Raw genomic sequence first — 16,409 nt, 5'->3', positions numbered from 1 at the left:
CCCTTGTAAGTGTCACTGACCCCATGAGAGATTATATCAGGATGTCTTCTCTGCTTTGTTGTATTCTCGTAATTGTGAACTTCTTTAGTTTAGTGATGTAAAACGAGAATGGTAGGAGTTAGGAAAGTGCCACCTTGTAGGGACTGCATGGGAGGGACTGCATGGGAAGGGCACATTTGAATTAAAGGGGTGTGTGACGAGCAGGGCGGGCGAGAGCCGTGAGGGAACGGCGCGAGGCCGGTGACGCGAGGGTTAACGAGCTCCACCTGTGAGGCGCACCGGCCTCGAGTCTCTCACGGAGGAGCTCCGGAAGCATAAAAGGAGGAGCGACGATAGTGAAGGACGAGAGAGGACCAGGCCTGGACTTTATTTTGTTTTATTATGTTTGTGTGGCCGGCAGACGTCCGCGAGGGTCTGCCGGCATTACTTTCGTTTTGTTCTTTGTTTATTTTATTAAAGTTTATTGTTTGAATGTTCGCCGGTTCCCGCCTCCTTCTTCCCCCATCACTCGAACTGTGTTACAGGGTGGTTGATTATGATTTTAACATTAAAAGTTCATTAAATTAATATTCCCAAGCAAGCAATATAGGCAACATTTCTATTATGTTTATGTATACAGGAAACATTTCGATGAGATCTGATAAGTCAGTGACCAGAAACCCTTGTAAGTGTCACTGACCCCATGAGAGATTATATCAGGATGTCTTCTCTGCTTTGTTGTATTCTCGTAATTGTGAACTTCTTTTCTATTTAACTTTAGTTAGTGTGTAATATTGTTAGAGCATAAACAACATCTACAAAGTTATGACGCTCAAAGTTCAATGCAAAGGGAGATATTTTCTTTTAAAGAATTCTGTTTAAGGACTACAACAAACAGCTGGTAGGGACAAGCCAACGAGCTTCTTCCTGGGTCTGTGACATCACTAATCCTAAAATTTACATAAACCCCACCCCCGAGAACACGCAACAAAGGAGGCGAGGCCATGTTGGGCTGCTTTTGAGAAGAGGAAGAGTTGTTGTAGTAGAGTGTTATTTCCATGCCGTCGTTTTACGCTGGACCGCTTCACAAATGAGAGTCAATTCAAAGCTGGATTTGCACTAAAGATTAACATGACGGCACATGCTAGTCGATGAGTTGAATCAACTCCACAACAACTACATAAATTTATCCACTAACCATTCAGAAACGTCCAGTTGCATTCTAAAAGTTGTAACTTCTTCCTGAGTCTCTCCATCAGTGTCCGACTCCGGTTTGAACAATGTAAGGCTGAACACCGTTACTGACAATCATCATTTTGGCTGCGTGAGATTCTCCAGCTTTGTTTTTGTTGAGCAACTGAAGCGCAAGCTTTTAAAGCTCCGTCCTCTTCTGGAAAGCGGGCTGGGAGCCGCAGCTCATTTGCATTTAAAGGGACACACACAAAAATGGCTTGTTTTTCTCACACCCAAATCGGGGCAAATTTGACAAGCTATAATAAATGATTTGTTGGATATTTTGAGCTGAAAATTCACAGACACATTCTGGGGACACCAGAGACTTATATTACATCTTGTAAAAGGGGCATTATATAGTATAACAGACACAAAAGCTACCTATTAAAAAGTGTCCAGCTTATCTTGTTGATCAGACTTTATAAAACTGGCTATTGGATTTATAATTTTGGGAAACATTAGTGTCATTTTCATGTTAATTGCTGTTAACACCAACAAGCTAAACAGCAATTTAACAAAACCCAACAGCTGTTGCACTTTGGTGTTTGTTGACTGACCAGCCAAATATTCAAAAAGTGTCAACCACACAGGCAGGTATAAGTGCTGACATGCTAGAGAGTGAGCTAAACCACCTACAGGCCAGTTTTGCCTTTTACGGCAAAGATTTTAAGGCAAGACACTACATACAAAACCATTGTTTTTTCATTCACTGGTCAGTTTTGACAGTTTGTGCTATTTTGCTTCCATAACATGTCTTCTTTCAGACCAGTGGGAAAAAAACATCCAAAATACACATTTAAGTGTTTATGTTATTACACTTTAACAATTTGCGTCTGTAGATTTAATTTACAATACCTTTAAAGGCCGTTTTAACAGAATGAGGTTTATTGCCTGACTTATAATTTTTTCTGGCTGTTGACAGAATTAGCTTATTTATAGAGTGATAATAAGAGATATCCAAAAGAATCCCCTTTGTAAAAAACATTTAACTCTAATATGTCAACAAAATGAAACAAGAATTTTGAACCTGGCTTTATCCCGATGTTCAGATTTCTGTTCTGGAAATGTATGCAAATTAGTGCATATGTAATTAGATAATGCCTCATTTGCATCTTTAAACATACCTTTTCAGAAAACTTGTAATACAATTTTTTTTTTTTTTTTTTTTTTTTACATATTGTGATAACTATTAGTTATTTTTACCCTATTCACCTGTATAATGTCTTGCATTAAACATTCCAGCAGGGATAGCTCACTGTGTTCATATATTATTGTATGTTGTAACAGCTCATGCTTTCAGTTTTTTTCCCATGTCGAAGTGAAGCAAACAAGGCCTGTCCCAATACCCACACAAGACTGCACCAGATAAGTGCCAAAGCTCAGTGCCCTTGACACACACTAAACCCACACTATCTCTAATAATGCTTTCGGAGACGAGTATGTGTATTTTGTAAAACGTTTGCGGCTTTTTATCACTCAAGTTAGAAGCAACACAATTAAAGTGCCATCTGTTAGCTACTAATCAGATATTTATGAGATTATTTTAAAGTGCAAAGTGTATTAAAAATCAAAATGCGTAAATAAAGCTCTGTAAAAATCAGTACTTGCAGTGTGTCCCATCAGTTAATCAAGAGTTCTACCACACTTGCGGTCTTCATGCACACATACGGGAAATGCGTCATGCAAACAGGCAAGTGGTCAAATGCAAAGACCACAAGTATGGGTATTGGGCCAGGCCCTGTGTATAAACAATTCACCTGTCGCATCCGCCAACTCAGAGGAAGTACAAGAAGCCTGCTTGTTTGTGACATACACCTATAGATAGCGCCAGATTATCTGGAAGGGAGAGAGCGATAGTGAACCAATGCATGCACATCAAGAGTTAAAGGAATAGTTCACTTTCAAATAAAAAATTCCTAATAATTTATTCACCCCCATGTCATCCAAGATGTCCATGTCCTTCTTTCTTCAGTCGAAAAGAAATTAAGGTTTTTAATGAAAACATTCCAGGATTATTCTCCTTATAGTGGACTTCAATGGTCTCCAAACGGTTGAAGGTCAAAATTACAGTTTCAGTGCAGCTTCAAAGGGCTTTAAACGATACCAGACGAGGAATAAGGGTCTTATCTAGCGAAACGATCGGTCATTTTCTAAAAAAATAAAAATAAAAAATCTAAATGTATATGCTTTATAGGCACAAATGATCGCATCACAAGTGCTTCCACCAGAACGCGATTCCGTATTCTTCAAAAAGCTTACGCTGTATGTCCTACGCCTCCCTATTCAACTTACGGAAAAACGGAACTGGCGCCGCGTTCGTTCCGTAAGTTGAATAAGGAAGGCGTAGGAGATTCAGCGTAAGCTTTTTGAAGAATACGGAATCGCGTTCTGGTGGAAGCACTTGTGATGCGATCATTTGTGCCTATAAAGCATATACATTTAGATTTTTTATTTTTATTTTTTTAGAAAATGACCGATCGTTTCGCTAGATAAGACCCTTATTCCTCGTCTGGTATCGTTTAAAGCCCTTTGAAGCTGCACTGAAACTGTAATTTTGACCTTCAACCATTTGGAGACCATTGAAGTCCACTATAAGGAGAAAAATCCTGGAATGTTTTAATCAAAAACCTTAATTTCTTTTCGACTGAAGAAAGAAGGACATGGACATCTTGGATGACATGGGGGTGAGTAAATTATCAGGAAATTTTTATTTGAAAGTGGACTAATCCTTTAATGACAAGAATAAAATAGAGTGGTGCATTTTTATAGGACATAACCCAGAAACGAGTTAGCATTGTAGCACTTCCGGTTCCACAAAATACATCATTAATACCCTTTTGTGAATTTTTGTTAAATGTCTTGTAAAAGGCAGTTGCTAACAAGTGGATAAATGGGACTAAAGAGGTTGTTGGGTCATTAAACGTCATGAGCTGAACAGGTAAACTCATCTACTCACTAGTCCACTTTCACAGCCTCGTTGAGACTGTAATCACGCTTCATCACTGACCTCTGCTGGTGAACACTTGTCATAGCTCGGAGAAAACATGGCTGCCAACCAGAGCTCTGAGTGGAGGGTGGTGTGCGAGAAATTTCGCCAGGCCCAGGAACTCTCCGAAATAGAGTCGAGAAAGGACCCAGAGAATAACCCTTTCCGATCGAAATACAAAGCTAGAGATCTGTTGAAGGAAATCCTCTGTTCTTTGAAAAAAATCGAGGAGGAGGGCGAGGCTGACAATGAAGCGGATGAGTCCAGGCAGATGGTGGATGGAGAACCGGAGAATGATTTTGGGAAAGCGTATGTTGGAGACTCTCCAGCCGGTCTGCGAGCAGCGAGGCTCGCGGTGGTGCAGTACTATCTCGGCGTGAACCACATAGAGACCGAGGAGCTCTCAGCTGGAGAGCAGCATCTGATGAACTGCATGAAACTCATTGACAAGTGCACAACAACACGGGAGAACGTCTCGCTATTTATACAGGCCCGGGTAAATATACACTGAATATCCGAGCATTTCCTTCTAAAAGTTTCATATATTGAAATAAATGTGCAGTGTAGCTTACTTTTTAGCTTCTGCGCCATGGTGTATGACGTATTGTGTTTTTGACAGAATCAGCTCGGCATTTTGTGGGCGGGAAGAGATGAGATTGAAAAAGCACAAGGATTTCTGGAGACTGCTGAATCAATGTATTTGCTCTACATGAAAGAGGTGTGTGTGATACGGTTTGGTCACCAGCTGTCTGCATTTTGGGCATCATATGTGATTTCCGCATGACGTCGCTGTGACCTGTCCTTTTAGCATTGTCTTATAGTTAGTTTTATATACATACTACATATAAACATGAGAGTTGTGTCCAAAATGACATACCATGCACTGTGTACTCAACCGTGTAGAAGTGTATCAGTTTTTCATAAGATTATTTTTGTCATTCAGTAGCAGCCTGATAGCCCCTCCCCCTCGACTATGTAGAAAAGGCTGCGACAACATTACACACTTAATTTTTTCCAGTTAATTAATGCATATTTCAGGTATTTTCTTTTTAATTTTCAGTATGAACATTACTCACACAATACATCAAAATGACATGGAATATTGCATAAGTATACAAATTGGGACTCGCCTGAGTTTTCTAGTAAAAATTTGATTTTTAACTCCAACCATTGTCAGTCGTATAATGCATAGCAATAGTAACAAAATCTATGAGAGTTAAAAAAAAACCCTAAAAAAATTAAACCCTGCGGCTCATGACGACACACTGATCGGTTTGTGCGAGAAACCGAACAGTATTTATATCATTTTTAATACACCACTATGTCCAACTGCCTTGAGCGCGCACACGGCATCCGGTGCGTGAGGTGTGTACGCGCTCTAGCGTAGTTTAAACATGGTATCTGTAGTACAACAGTTGTTATACAAATGGAAGTAAACCACTAAAAAAAACATGGTTTTATTACATCAAAACTTCATTTTATTTTGTTACTTTTTGTAAGGGCAGCTTTACAAATATAAAGGACACATACAAAAAGATCTTGTTCACATACCTCAGTTTAATGTGGAAAAACCATAGGCACAGCTGATGGTTTAAGTCGTACGTGATCCTCTCCTGGGTATGTAAAATCATCAGGATCAGGAAAAATGATCGCTGGAGACCCTCAACAACTTTAGTACGTTAATGGGTGTGTTGATATCCAGCCGAAGAGCAATTAACCATAACTTCAGGCAAGCAGGCTCAGAAGTTGGGAATATGTGGAAAGTCTGAATGAGTTTGTGCGAGAGAACGTAATCTTTTAGTTTTAAGTCGGTTTGAACAATCCGGATAAGTACCATTAAGTAAGTACCATTTTGATTAGCCGTCGTACCTACAATGTTTGTGCATTGTGTAAACAATGAGTGACGTATACGCACGAGAGATCACTTCTGGCGCTTGCGTAAACTACGCCAGAGCGCGTACACACCTCACGCACCGGATGCAATGCGTGCTCAAGGCAGTTGGACATAGTGGTGTATTAGAGGTAAAAAATGATATAAATACTGTTCGGTTTCTCGCACAAACCGATCGTTTCATGTCTTAGGACATTAATGTGTCGTCACGAGCCACAGGGTTTAATTTAGATTTGTCTGTGCATGTTTTTTTTACTCTCATAGATTTTGTTACCATTGACATGCATTATAAGACTGACAGACCGCAACGGTTGGAGTTAAAAATCATCATTTGTGTTCTACTGAAGAAACAAAGTCACCTACATCTTGGATGCCCTGGGGGTAAGCAGATAAACATCAAATTTTCATTTTTGGATGAACTATCCCTTTAAGACCTTTGTTGCATCCGCAAGCTTAGGCAGCTGACTTGTTGCCTCGCTGCCCTATCAGTCAACAACTTTGTGGGCAGCGTTTGTGCACGAAGGTACCTTGTGAAACTAATTTCGGACATGCTTCTGAGGCAGCATAATGGTTTAATGATCTACAACAAAATTGAGAAAGCTTTGTTGATAAGTAAGCAAATATTTAATTACTACAATACTAATTTATTGTTAGAAATGACATCAAAATGGAAAATATTGGTCAAAAACATACATTTACACCAGGGATGGGCAACTTCAGTCCTGGAGGGCATTGTCCTGCAGAGTTAAGCTCCAACACTGATAAAATCTCACCTGTCTATAACTTTCTAATAATCCTCAAGACATTGATTAGCTTGTTCATGTGTGTTTGATTAGGGTTGGAGCTAAACTCTGCAGGACACGATCGAAGGTGCCCATCCCTGATTTACACACAAACTGACCACTGACCACCAACCACAACTTTCAGACAGCATCTTTATTTTTTAGCTTAACTGTCACAGAATGGAATGCAAAGGATTATGGGATATCAAAGGCAGCGAAGGATACATCTATGCTTCCTTCAAAAATCGATCAGATGAAGGTATCTTAGGAGACAGGAAGTGAAGCTAACATTGGAGTCTCTACCTTGGAATACATTCTCCGAAGGCAGCATTTCTAGGCCTTCGGATGCAGCCCTTAATTAGCTTGTACGGGTATGTTTAATTAGGGTTACAGCAAAAATTTGCAAGAAAAGTGGATCTCAGGGGCCAGAGTCACTACATCTAGTCTGGGGATATTTCATTCTCAAAAGCATATAAATGTTAATTCTGCAAGAAAGAGGAATGTAAGTTGTGATTAATTAATTAAAAAAAAAAAAAACAATGACATTCTGCACGCTATCTGTACTTGCAAAAATATAAAAGCATTCTTTGAGTTCTTTTTACTTGCAAAAATATCAGAAAATTCTTTACTTCAATGTTTCAGTCCCATGACCTTCATCGGGCATACGTGTTGAACGTCATGGGACCAAAACATTGCGCTTAAAATTTTCCTTCACAGTGTGTTTACTACAGTCTTTGGGAACAAGGCGTCCTGGATACCAGTATTTTTATGATTCATAAAAGATGAATTGCTGTCTGGCCATCTGGGATTTTGGTATAGAGATAATAGGATTGTGATTTTTCTGTAGTTTTACAAGCGCATTATGAGTGTATATTAGTACACTGATCGAGCATTTTGACCTGGAAACGGTGTTGCATGACTTAACGAGGGGATTTTCACTACTCATACTACTACTCGTACTATTTATTTATTCCAAAAATGGCATAGAATAATGCAGAAGTCTGCGAATTGAGACGCTTCTACTGATTTCTTTATACAAATACCATTTATTAACATTAAAGTCGGCATAAACAGAAGTTGTTTTTTCTCCTATTATATAGATCCATATATCCGAGTGAAATGGCTTCTCGAACAAGAAAAAATATAGAACGGGACTTGATTTTGTCAATTAGGATTGTTGTTGTTTGATATCTCATGTAAGTGACAGGTTGTCCAACCTTTACACTGGAGAAAACACGTCATCAGAAAAGAGATGTCGTTGCAAGTGGGAGGGGAATTTTTTTTTTTTTTTAATTAAAGATTACGAGGGGATATGAATTACAAATAATAATAATATGTGCATGCCAGATAAATCATTATTAATTATATTATAATTATAATTAACATTAACATTAATAACATCAATTATAATATAATAATAATAATAATAATAATAAATACTATTCCATAAATGTCATTTATTGATTTCATGGTGACTTTAATAGTCATATTAATATATTTCATATTTTGGATTTTTCCATAAATACAAATTATTATGTATTATTTGTACTGTGTGTGGTTCACTCATGAATAGCAGTGGCATTATCGTAACTTTGTGGCTAACTAAACTTTTTTTCAAGTAGCCACTTGATCTCTTTTAGTCTAATTGTGTATTATATTTTATAAAATTATTTTTTTCATGGCTCTCTGGAATACTTCATTCTAATTGGTCAGTTGCTATATTCAACAGTCAATAATATATCAATAAGGACCGTTGTCTATGACAACACTGTATAATTGACCACTCATCTGGGAAACTTGTTTCCTACATAGTTGTACTTGTCTCTCTGCAGTCTCTACAAACTACTAATAAATACGAGGTGATGATGTTTTGGGCTGAAATTTGTTCCCATTATGCATATTAGGATGGTCAGCCACCACTGGATCTTCAAGACTTTTTTGTGCCAGAGGGAGAAGAATTATCCCAACAAGAGAAGATAAGAAGGTAATATCCCTCCCCCGAATCTGCTTTATAAAATATTGTGGTTCCAGAAATTTTTTATCCCGTTATGTACCAACAGGTTTGAAATGGCTTATACGCACACACTGTATTACTTGGCTCAAGTGTACAAGAATCTGCAGCAGTATGAGAGAGCTGGACAGTACTGTCACAGTACACTACAGAGGCAGCTGGAGTACAAGCAGTTTGTGCCACTCGAGTGGGCCATTAATGCAGCCACACTGTCACAATACTACATCACCAAGGTAAAGTAACTGAGTACAAGTAATTGACAAGTACACGATACAGTGTGTGGTCCATGGAGTTTATGATCAAGCTCAGAGGATATTTTTTCCTTGTGTGTTAATCAACCTTAAATGGTTAGTTCACCCAAAAATGAAAATTGTCCCATGATTTACTCACCCTCAAGCCATCCTAGGTGTATATGACTATCTTCTTTCAGACGAACACAATCAGAATTATATTAAAGTCCCCCTGTAGTCAATTATTTTATCCCTTAAAACTCATCTTTGATCACCAAAATGACATATAAAAAAAAAAAAATTCAAGTGAAAAAAATGTCTTCATGCCTAAAAATGTCTTGAACGTAACTCTACACCCTTGCCTCATTTAATATACACGGATCACTGAATATGCAAATTAGCCCCGCCTCCACTTGCTTACGCTAGCTCGGGGAGTCTACTGTTGCTATAGTGACGAGCAATTTGTTGTTTGTGTTGTGGATATTTAAGAAAAAAGCTTGCTTCGCTTCGTATATTCAGTTTAATTTCTGACGCTTAAATTGTTTTAAATTATGAATTGGTAAAACGCCTTTGCAAAACGGTCTGAATCCACTTGCATTTGTTTGGACTGCTCTCTCACTGAATCACCTGAAGCGATTTCTCAGTAAAACACAGAGTATCGAGAGAACAAGCAGCCGTTTTCCTCTGTGAACATGCGCTAAATGGATGTTGGACAATTTCGTTGCTTTTTGGAGTTTTCAGATTTAAAAAAAACATTCAGATGAAATCCTGCAGGCGTCCGTGCCTTCTCTGTACATGAAATAAATGCACATCCTTGAATGAGCGCGGATTTCCAGCGTATTTACTTGAACTTATCAGGTAGGCTAATATCTATGGTTTGATCTATTCCAGAGGCGGCCAAAATCAGAATTCATAATGGACTGAATAGCTCTCTCAGAACTTGGCGTGCGAGGCCACACTGACTGACATATGCACATGAATCACGGGCACACGCTCAGAACAATATTATTTTAGCTATGTTTTATAGTATTAAAATATTTCGAAGGACAAAAACATGAACTTTATTGGCTTTACTTCAAGTCAGCTGTCACTTTACTTTGGCGCAAGCCCCTATGTGCTTTCACACTTGGCACAGCCCTTGCGACGGTTCTGTCATTAATTAATATGAATTAATATAATAAGCCTTTTGCTTGACTACGTTATCAAACAGCTAATAATGTGTTGCTAATGTTACACACACCGTTCCCGTTCTTCATCTCAGAGTCAGACAGCTGCCTTCTAACAATCAGTATCCTTACAAACGCTTTGAACAACTCAGAACATCAGTGGAGAAAGGCATATAGTTCATCATAACATCGTAATAGACTCGCTATATTGCTAAATCTACACAATTTTTCATATCAACAGAAAATATACCGGGATAACCTGGCTTCTCTCGAGACTTTCCTGCTTCAGAGCAGTCATAGTTAATGATATGCTAAAGCCTGCCGGCACGTTGTTGTGATTGGTTACAAGGTAGTCTGTGACGTCACAAACACCCACGATTTCAAACCGCGGGTTTTAGACTGTCTTTGGTTTACTGCAGTTTCAAACATAAAATACTCAGCAATGGTGCTGACTTAGGAATTTGCACATGGTTTGTCTTAAAGCATATTAAAAACACTACATAGACATATAAACAACATTAAAAACTTGATTTTCACCACAGGGGGTCTTTAAAAAATATCCTGGCTCTTCCAAGCTTTATAATGACAGTGAATGACACTTGAGATTTTGAAGACCAAAAAAGGATATCCATCCATCATAAAAGTATTCCACACAGCTCCAGGGGGTTAAAGAAGTCCTTCTGAAGCGAAGAGATTGGTTTTTGTAAGAAAAAATATCCATATTTAAAAATGTATAAACTATAATAACTGCCTTCCGGCCGTACGCGAGTCTAGTTCCAGCGGAAGAGTGACCTCTGACCCGATGCATGATGTATTGACAAAGTCTAAAATGAGAATTTTTTTTGTAACGAAAAATGTCAGAGGATTTCAATATAAGAGAAGATGAGCTTGAGTTTGTTGCTCAGCCTTATTTATTTGAACCACAAGGGGCGTATACTCTTACCTATGCTTACGCTTCTCCTACATTAGGTCAAAGGTCTTTCTTCCCCCAGAATTCAACCTGCATACGGCTGTTGCTGGAAGCCAGTTATTATAGTTTATAAAGTTTTAGATATGGATATTTTTCTTATAAAAACCCATCGCTTTGCTTCAGAAGGACTTTATTAACCCCCTGGAGCTTTGTGGATTACTTTCATGATGGATGGATGCGCTTTCTTGGGCTTTGAGCACAATTCGCTACCATTATAAAGATTGGAAAAGCCAGAATATTTTTTTGATATATCTCTGATTGTGTTCGTCTGAAAGAAGACAGTCATATAGTATACCTAGGATGGCTTGAGGGTGAGAAAATCATGGGATAATTTTCATTTTTGGGTGAACCATCCCTTAATATCCCAAATCTCAAATATTATCTTGACTCTGTGATCAAGGCCCGAGGAATTCACTGTACAGTATGTCTCTCTTGTCACTGTATCACAGACACGGTACATGGAGGCTCGTCACTGTTTGGCTGCGGCTAGTGTCATTGCTACCCTTGCTGGAGAAATCCCCTCAGAGGCAGCTGCCAAAGAAAGTGGGTTTCTGCATGGTGTTTGACTGTTCAATCTTGTATATTGTTGGATATTGTGTATTTCCCTGCATTGCCATTGCTTTGCTGAATTTGGCCATTTTGTGGTTAATGAAAACAAAACTCCCTAATTTTAGGCAGTTCACAGGTGGCTGTATTTAGTTTTTAGTTTCACTGTATTTTGTATTTAGTTTCACTCGTAATACAACTGAAACAATGGTATTTAACACAATCGGTCTGTTATTGTAACACTCATGCCTGTCAGTTGATGTTTATATTGCATCAGATCCTGAGGTTGTACAAACCTGCACGCCTTGGTATATTTAGCAACAGAGTCTTTGACCAACTACACCGAAACTCTAACTTATAGAGATAACACTGGAACTAACAGAGACAACACGGAACTAAAAAGGTTATATCTACTAAACATCTTTGAAAGTTGAAGATAGAGTATTTAAAAATGTTGCATTTGAAGCATGAGACTAATGGTGTTTACAAACACTGAACCAATGTATTATGTAAACTACCAGTTTGGGATCAATTTTTTTAAAAGAAATTAATACTATTTTTTTTTTTTTTTTTTTTTTTTTTTCTTCAGTAAATATTCATTAAATTGATCAAATGTGACGGTAAAGACATTCATAATGTTACAAAATATTTCTATTTCACAAGTTCTGTTCTTTTGAACGTTCTATTCATCAGACAATTCTGGAAAAAAAAGTTTCACGGTGTCCTCAAAAAAGTTAAGCAGCACAACTGTTTTCAACACTGATAATAATGAGAAATGTTTCTTGAGCAGCACATCAGCATTAGAATGATTTCTGAATGATCATGTGACACTGAAGCCTGGAATAATGGCTGCTGAAAATTCAGCTTTGCCACCACAGGAATAAATTACATTTTAAAATATATTGAAAAGTAATTTTAAGGTTAAGGTTTGAGCAGCAAGCTCATTGGTTCCAGCTGTATCAGTAGCCAATCAGCTGTGCCCTATAGAGAATGAAGTGATTTCAAGAAGATTGAGTTAAGAACAGCCTGCACCGTCTAGAGTTTCATGACAGCTTTGTATTTATTTAAAATGTTAACATGTAGGTAGGGTTGCCAACTTCAGGAAAGGAAAATAAGGGACAATTGTGGTTCTTTATAGGAAAATAAGGGACCGAATAAGGCACACACTCAAAATATTTGTACTGTATCACACAGTGTGTGCCATTTCAGTATCTGCAGTTAAGTATGTGTATAAAAGATGTAAAGGTTCTCAAGCAACTTTCCCAGCTCAAATTTTTTATTTTATTAATATTTTATCTGAAGAAAGACAAACATAAATGAAGAAGAATGCCAAAATATTAACCTTTTCACAAGTTAGTTTAAAATATTATAGTTGACCCCCCAGCGTGAGTTTTTTTAAGGCCCCGTTTACACTAGTGCATTTCGTTTTAAAACGCTAGTTTTTGCTACAGTTACGCCTGTCGTTTACTCTACGCTGCCGTTTTTGAACCTCAGAAACGGAGACTAGCGCACACGCTGCAAACCCCATTTTAGTTTGAAAACACCGGGGTTGCATTTAAGTATAAACGGACCAAAACGGAGACTTTTGAAAATGATGGCGTGACAGTTGGCAACCCTACAAAGTATATGATGTATTACAATAAATTATTATTGATCTTCCCAAAGGTGAGGCTGAATGTGAAAAACGTGAAGAGCTGCTGCAGAAGCGAGCCGAAATTGCCAGATGCTGGATCAAATATTGCCTTAATCTTCTGCAAGATGCGAAAAAACTTCTTGAGGTAGCCATCCTTTTTTCTTTTACGTTTCAAGAGTTTATGTACACACATTTACAGTTATTATTTTTTACTTATATGAGCAATTTCTATTGCCGCAAAGGATAATGTCGGAGAACTAGACTTAGATCGGCAGGACGAACTGAAGAGGGCACGTCGGAGTGAAGAGGAAGAAAAAGAGAAGGGAAGAAAGAGCGCCATCCTTTTTGGTTCAAGCGATACTTTCGACTCTATTTGCAGCCTGGAAGAGAAAGTAAGCAGCATGCTTCCACTGGACTTTGAAGAAGCCCGTGGCATCTTCCTGGTGGGCCAAGGCTACGTAGCTCAGGCCAAAGAGTATTTCGCAATGGATGGTCACGTGACAGATCATATTGAGATCTTGCAGGACCATAGCGCTCTCTTCAAGGTCCTGGCCTTCTTCGAACAGGATCTGGAACGGCGCTGTAAGATGCACAAACGCCGCGTCGACTTGCTGGAGCCAATCTGCAAGGATTTGAATGCTCAGTACTACTTGTTAATCTGCCGGCAACTGCAGTTTGAACTTGCAGAAACCTATTATGAGATGATGGACCTGAAGTTAGCTGTGGCCGACAAGCAGGATCAGCCAGACGTGCACACCATAAAGAAGTTTAACCACTTATGTTCCTCCTCTATGAAGTATTATCAGATGTTCCTCGACTCCATCCGCTCACCAGAGGGCAAGTTTCCTGAAAAGCTTGAGGATGACCTGCTGAGGCCGGCGTTGGTGGCTAAATTCCGTGTCGCCAGATTACAGTCCAAGCTTATTTCCAGTAACCTGGCTTCTCAACTGGAGAATCTCAGCCTCTCGCTGGAGTCGTACAACTTCTTAGTGCAATACTGCGAGGAGAATCCAGAAGCCAAGAATGCAGTTGAAACCGAGCTAGAGCTGAGTGTGGAGATGGCCTCCTTGCTTCCTCTGAAGATCAATAGAATTAGATCCAAAATGGCCTCCTCCAACTAATACGCTGTTGAAAACACTGTATTTGGCCCCTCACATAAATATGAACAACTGACTACTACACACTACCCCTTGTTTCATGTCACACCTAAATGTATCTAATGAGCTTTAATAGGACCACCTTGTAAGAAACTCGTTCAGCTTTTGAAATGTTGATGTGAACTGATGTAACTGCATGATTTACAGTCATTAATTTATTTTCAAAGGGCAATATACAATTTTATTTTATGTGATGTTTTTTTTTCAAATATTATGATTGGTATGTTTAGCAAGACCAATACGAAAGATATAACTGTACTAATATTAAAGCATTTTATGCCAATAAACAAGCCAAAACACTTATTTACCATTCTTCAGTTTGTCTTATTCAGTCAAAATCTTATTCACAGTATATTAATTTTCAATTTACATCCTTTTACGCACACACACACACGACACAAAAACTGGCTTAGTTTAGTATCAGCCAACATTGTGCAATTATAAATGGCAAATTATCCGGCTGAATGCAAAGAGGAAAGTACCGGAAAGTTCAGTACCACATTAATAACATTTAATTGAGTTTGTGCAGCAAAAATGGGATGGCAAGAAATTTTTTGCAGTCAAGCTTGATGTACATCTAATTTTTTTTTTTTTTTTTTTTAATCAAGGATGTGGTTCTTGTTTGGTGATAATCATACTGTAGAGAGATGAAATCACAAATTAGAAGAGCATTCATAATATATGCATTATATTATGTGCAAGTCATTTGTGCAATTAACGGTTGTTTTCAACAGACAGTTTAACTAATAGAATATGTAACGAGCGGTTGACCCGCAAAGTATAACCTAAACTAATTGCATTTCCTTCTCTAAATATTTCAGTAATACCATTCTGGTGCTTCTCTTTCTTTGTATCCTATCGTATATTCATAACAAATAACCAATACCAAATAAATACCCAGATAGTTGCCGCACATCTATAACCGACTATACAATTACTCTGATAATACAATTTGATATCAACAATTAAAACCTAGCTACTCTAAGTCTTTGTGGAGTTTAAATTAGTTTTTTAAAAATTCATTTTCAGTTTTATAAATTGTATATCCAATGTTTTGTGTCTATAATAATAATTTCAGTTAGTGTGATCAATTAAAAGAAAGATTTGAGATAAGTTAAATCAAAGAAACCTTGCCTGCTTGCTATATGACAATCAAAAGGAAGAAATACACGTATTGCTTCATAGTTGTCATAGTTTCATCTTTGAGTAACCATAAAGAAGAGAAAATGCAGACAGAGCAGGTTTTTCCCAAAGGCAATAGGATGTAACCATCATCATTACATGTTTTATTCAAATCTCTGCAAGGAGCAAATATTACACAATCCGAGAAAGCTCTACCAAGCCAAAATTACACGCTCTTTTGTTCTTGACAGCATCTGCATCTGATCATTATATTTGAAATATGAGTAAATGTTTACTGTGTTTGAGACACTCTCTCGGTCATCTTCAGTCTGAGAGACAAACAAACTTCAGACCCCGAACTTAGCCAAGTGTTAAGTATATAGTTTTACTGACACCAAACTTAATGTACGTTCCATCTTAGTGACGTTTGAAGGTTGTTGTGAAACAGCTTCGTCTACAATTGTGTCTTTGATGTTTTACCGGTGACAAACTGAATCCGAGGTTATTTCCATATATTAGATGGAACACTGTAAATGAATTAGTCATCAAGCCCTAAATTACTTTATTAATCAGTGTTCTTAAAATAATCGTATTTTAAAAAATGTACTCAAAAAAAGGTTATCCGTTAAGGTTATACTACAGACTGGCCAAATTAGCCATGTTAACAGAAATCTAACAAACTCCCCAGCAGACAGTACTTAGA

At 38.0% G+C, this 16,409-nt stretch overlaps 1 protein-coding gene across 1 annotated transcript; it reads left to right on the top strand.

Annotated features, from left to right (window-relative positions):
* The first annotated feature begins 4,165 nt into the window (after positions 1–4,165).
* Positions 4,166–14,887, top strand: kifbp (kinesin family binding protein). The gene is made up of 7 exons (XM_051918237.1): positions 4,166–4,694; positions 4,818–4,916; positions 8,776–8,855; positions 8,932–9,115; positions 11,698–11,791; positions 13,460–13,572; positions 13,670–14,887. The coding sequence occupies exons 1-7, from the start codon at positions 4,257–4,259 to the stop codon at positions 14,546–14,548; spliced, it is 1,887 nt and encodes a 628-aa protein (XP_051774197.1). The 5' UTR covers positions 4,166–4,256; the 3' UTR covers positions 14,549–14,887.
* The last annotated feature ends 1,522 nt before the right edge of the window (positions 14,888–16,409 follow it).

The sequence above is a fragment of the Ctenopharyngodon idella genome, chromosome 13 (assembly GCF_019924925.1).
Source record: "Ctenopharyngodon idella isolate HZGC_01 chromosome 13, HZGC01, whole genome shotgun sequence".
Classification (NCBI taxonomy): domain Eukaryota; kingdom Metazoa; phylum Chordata; class Actinopteri; order Cypriniformes; family Xenocyprididae; genus Ctenopharyngodon; species Ctenopharyngodon idella.
This window is presented reverse-complemented; position numbering and strand designations above follow the sequence as displayed.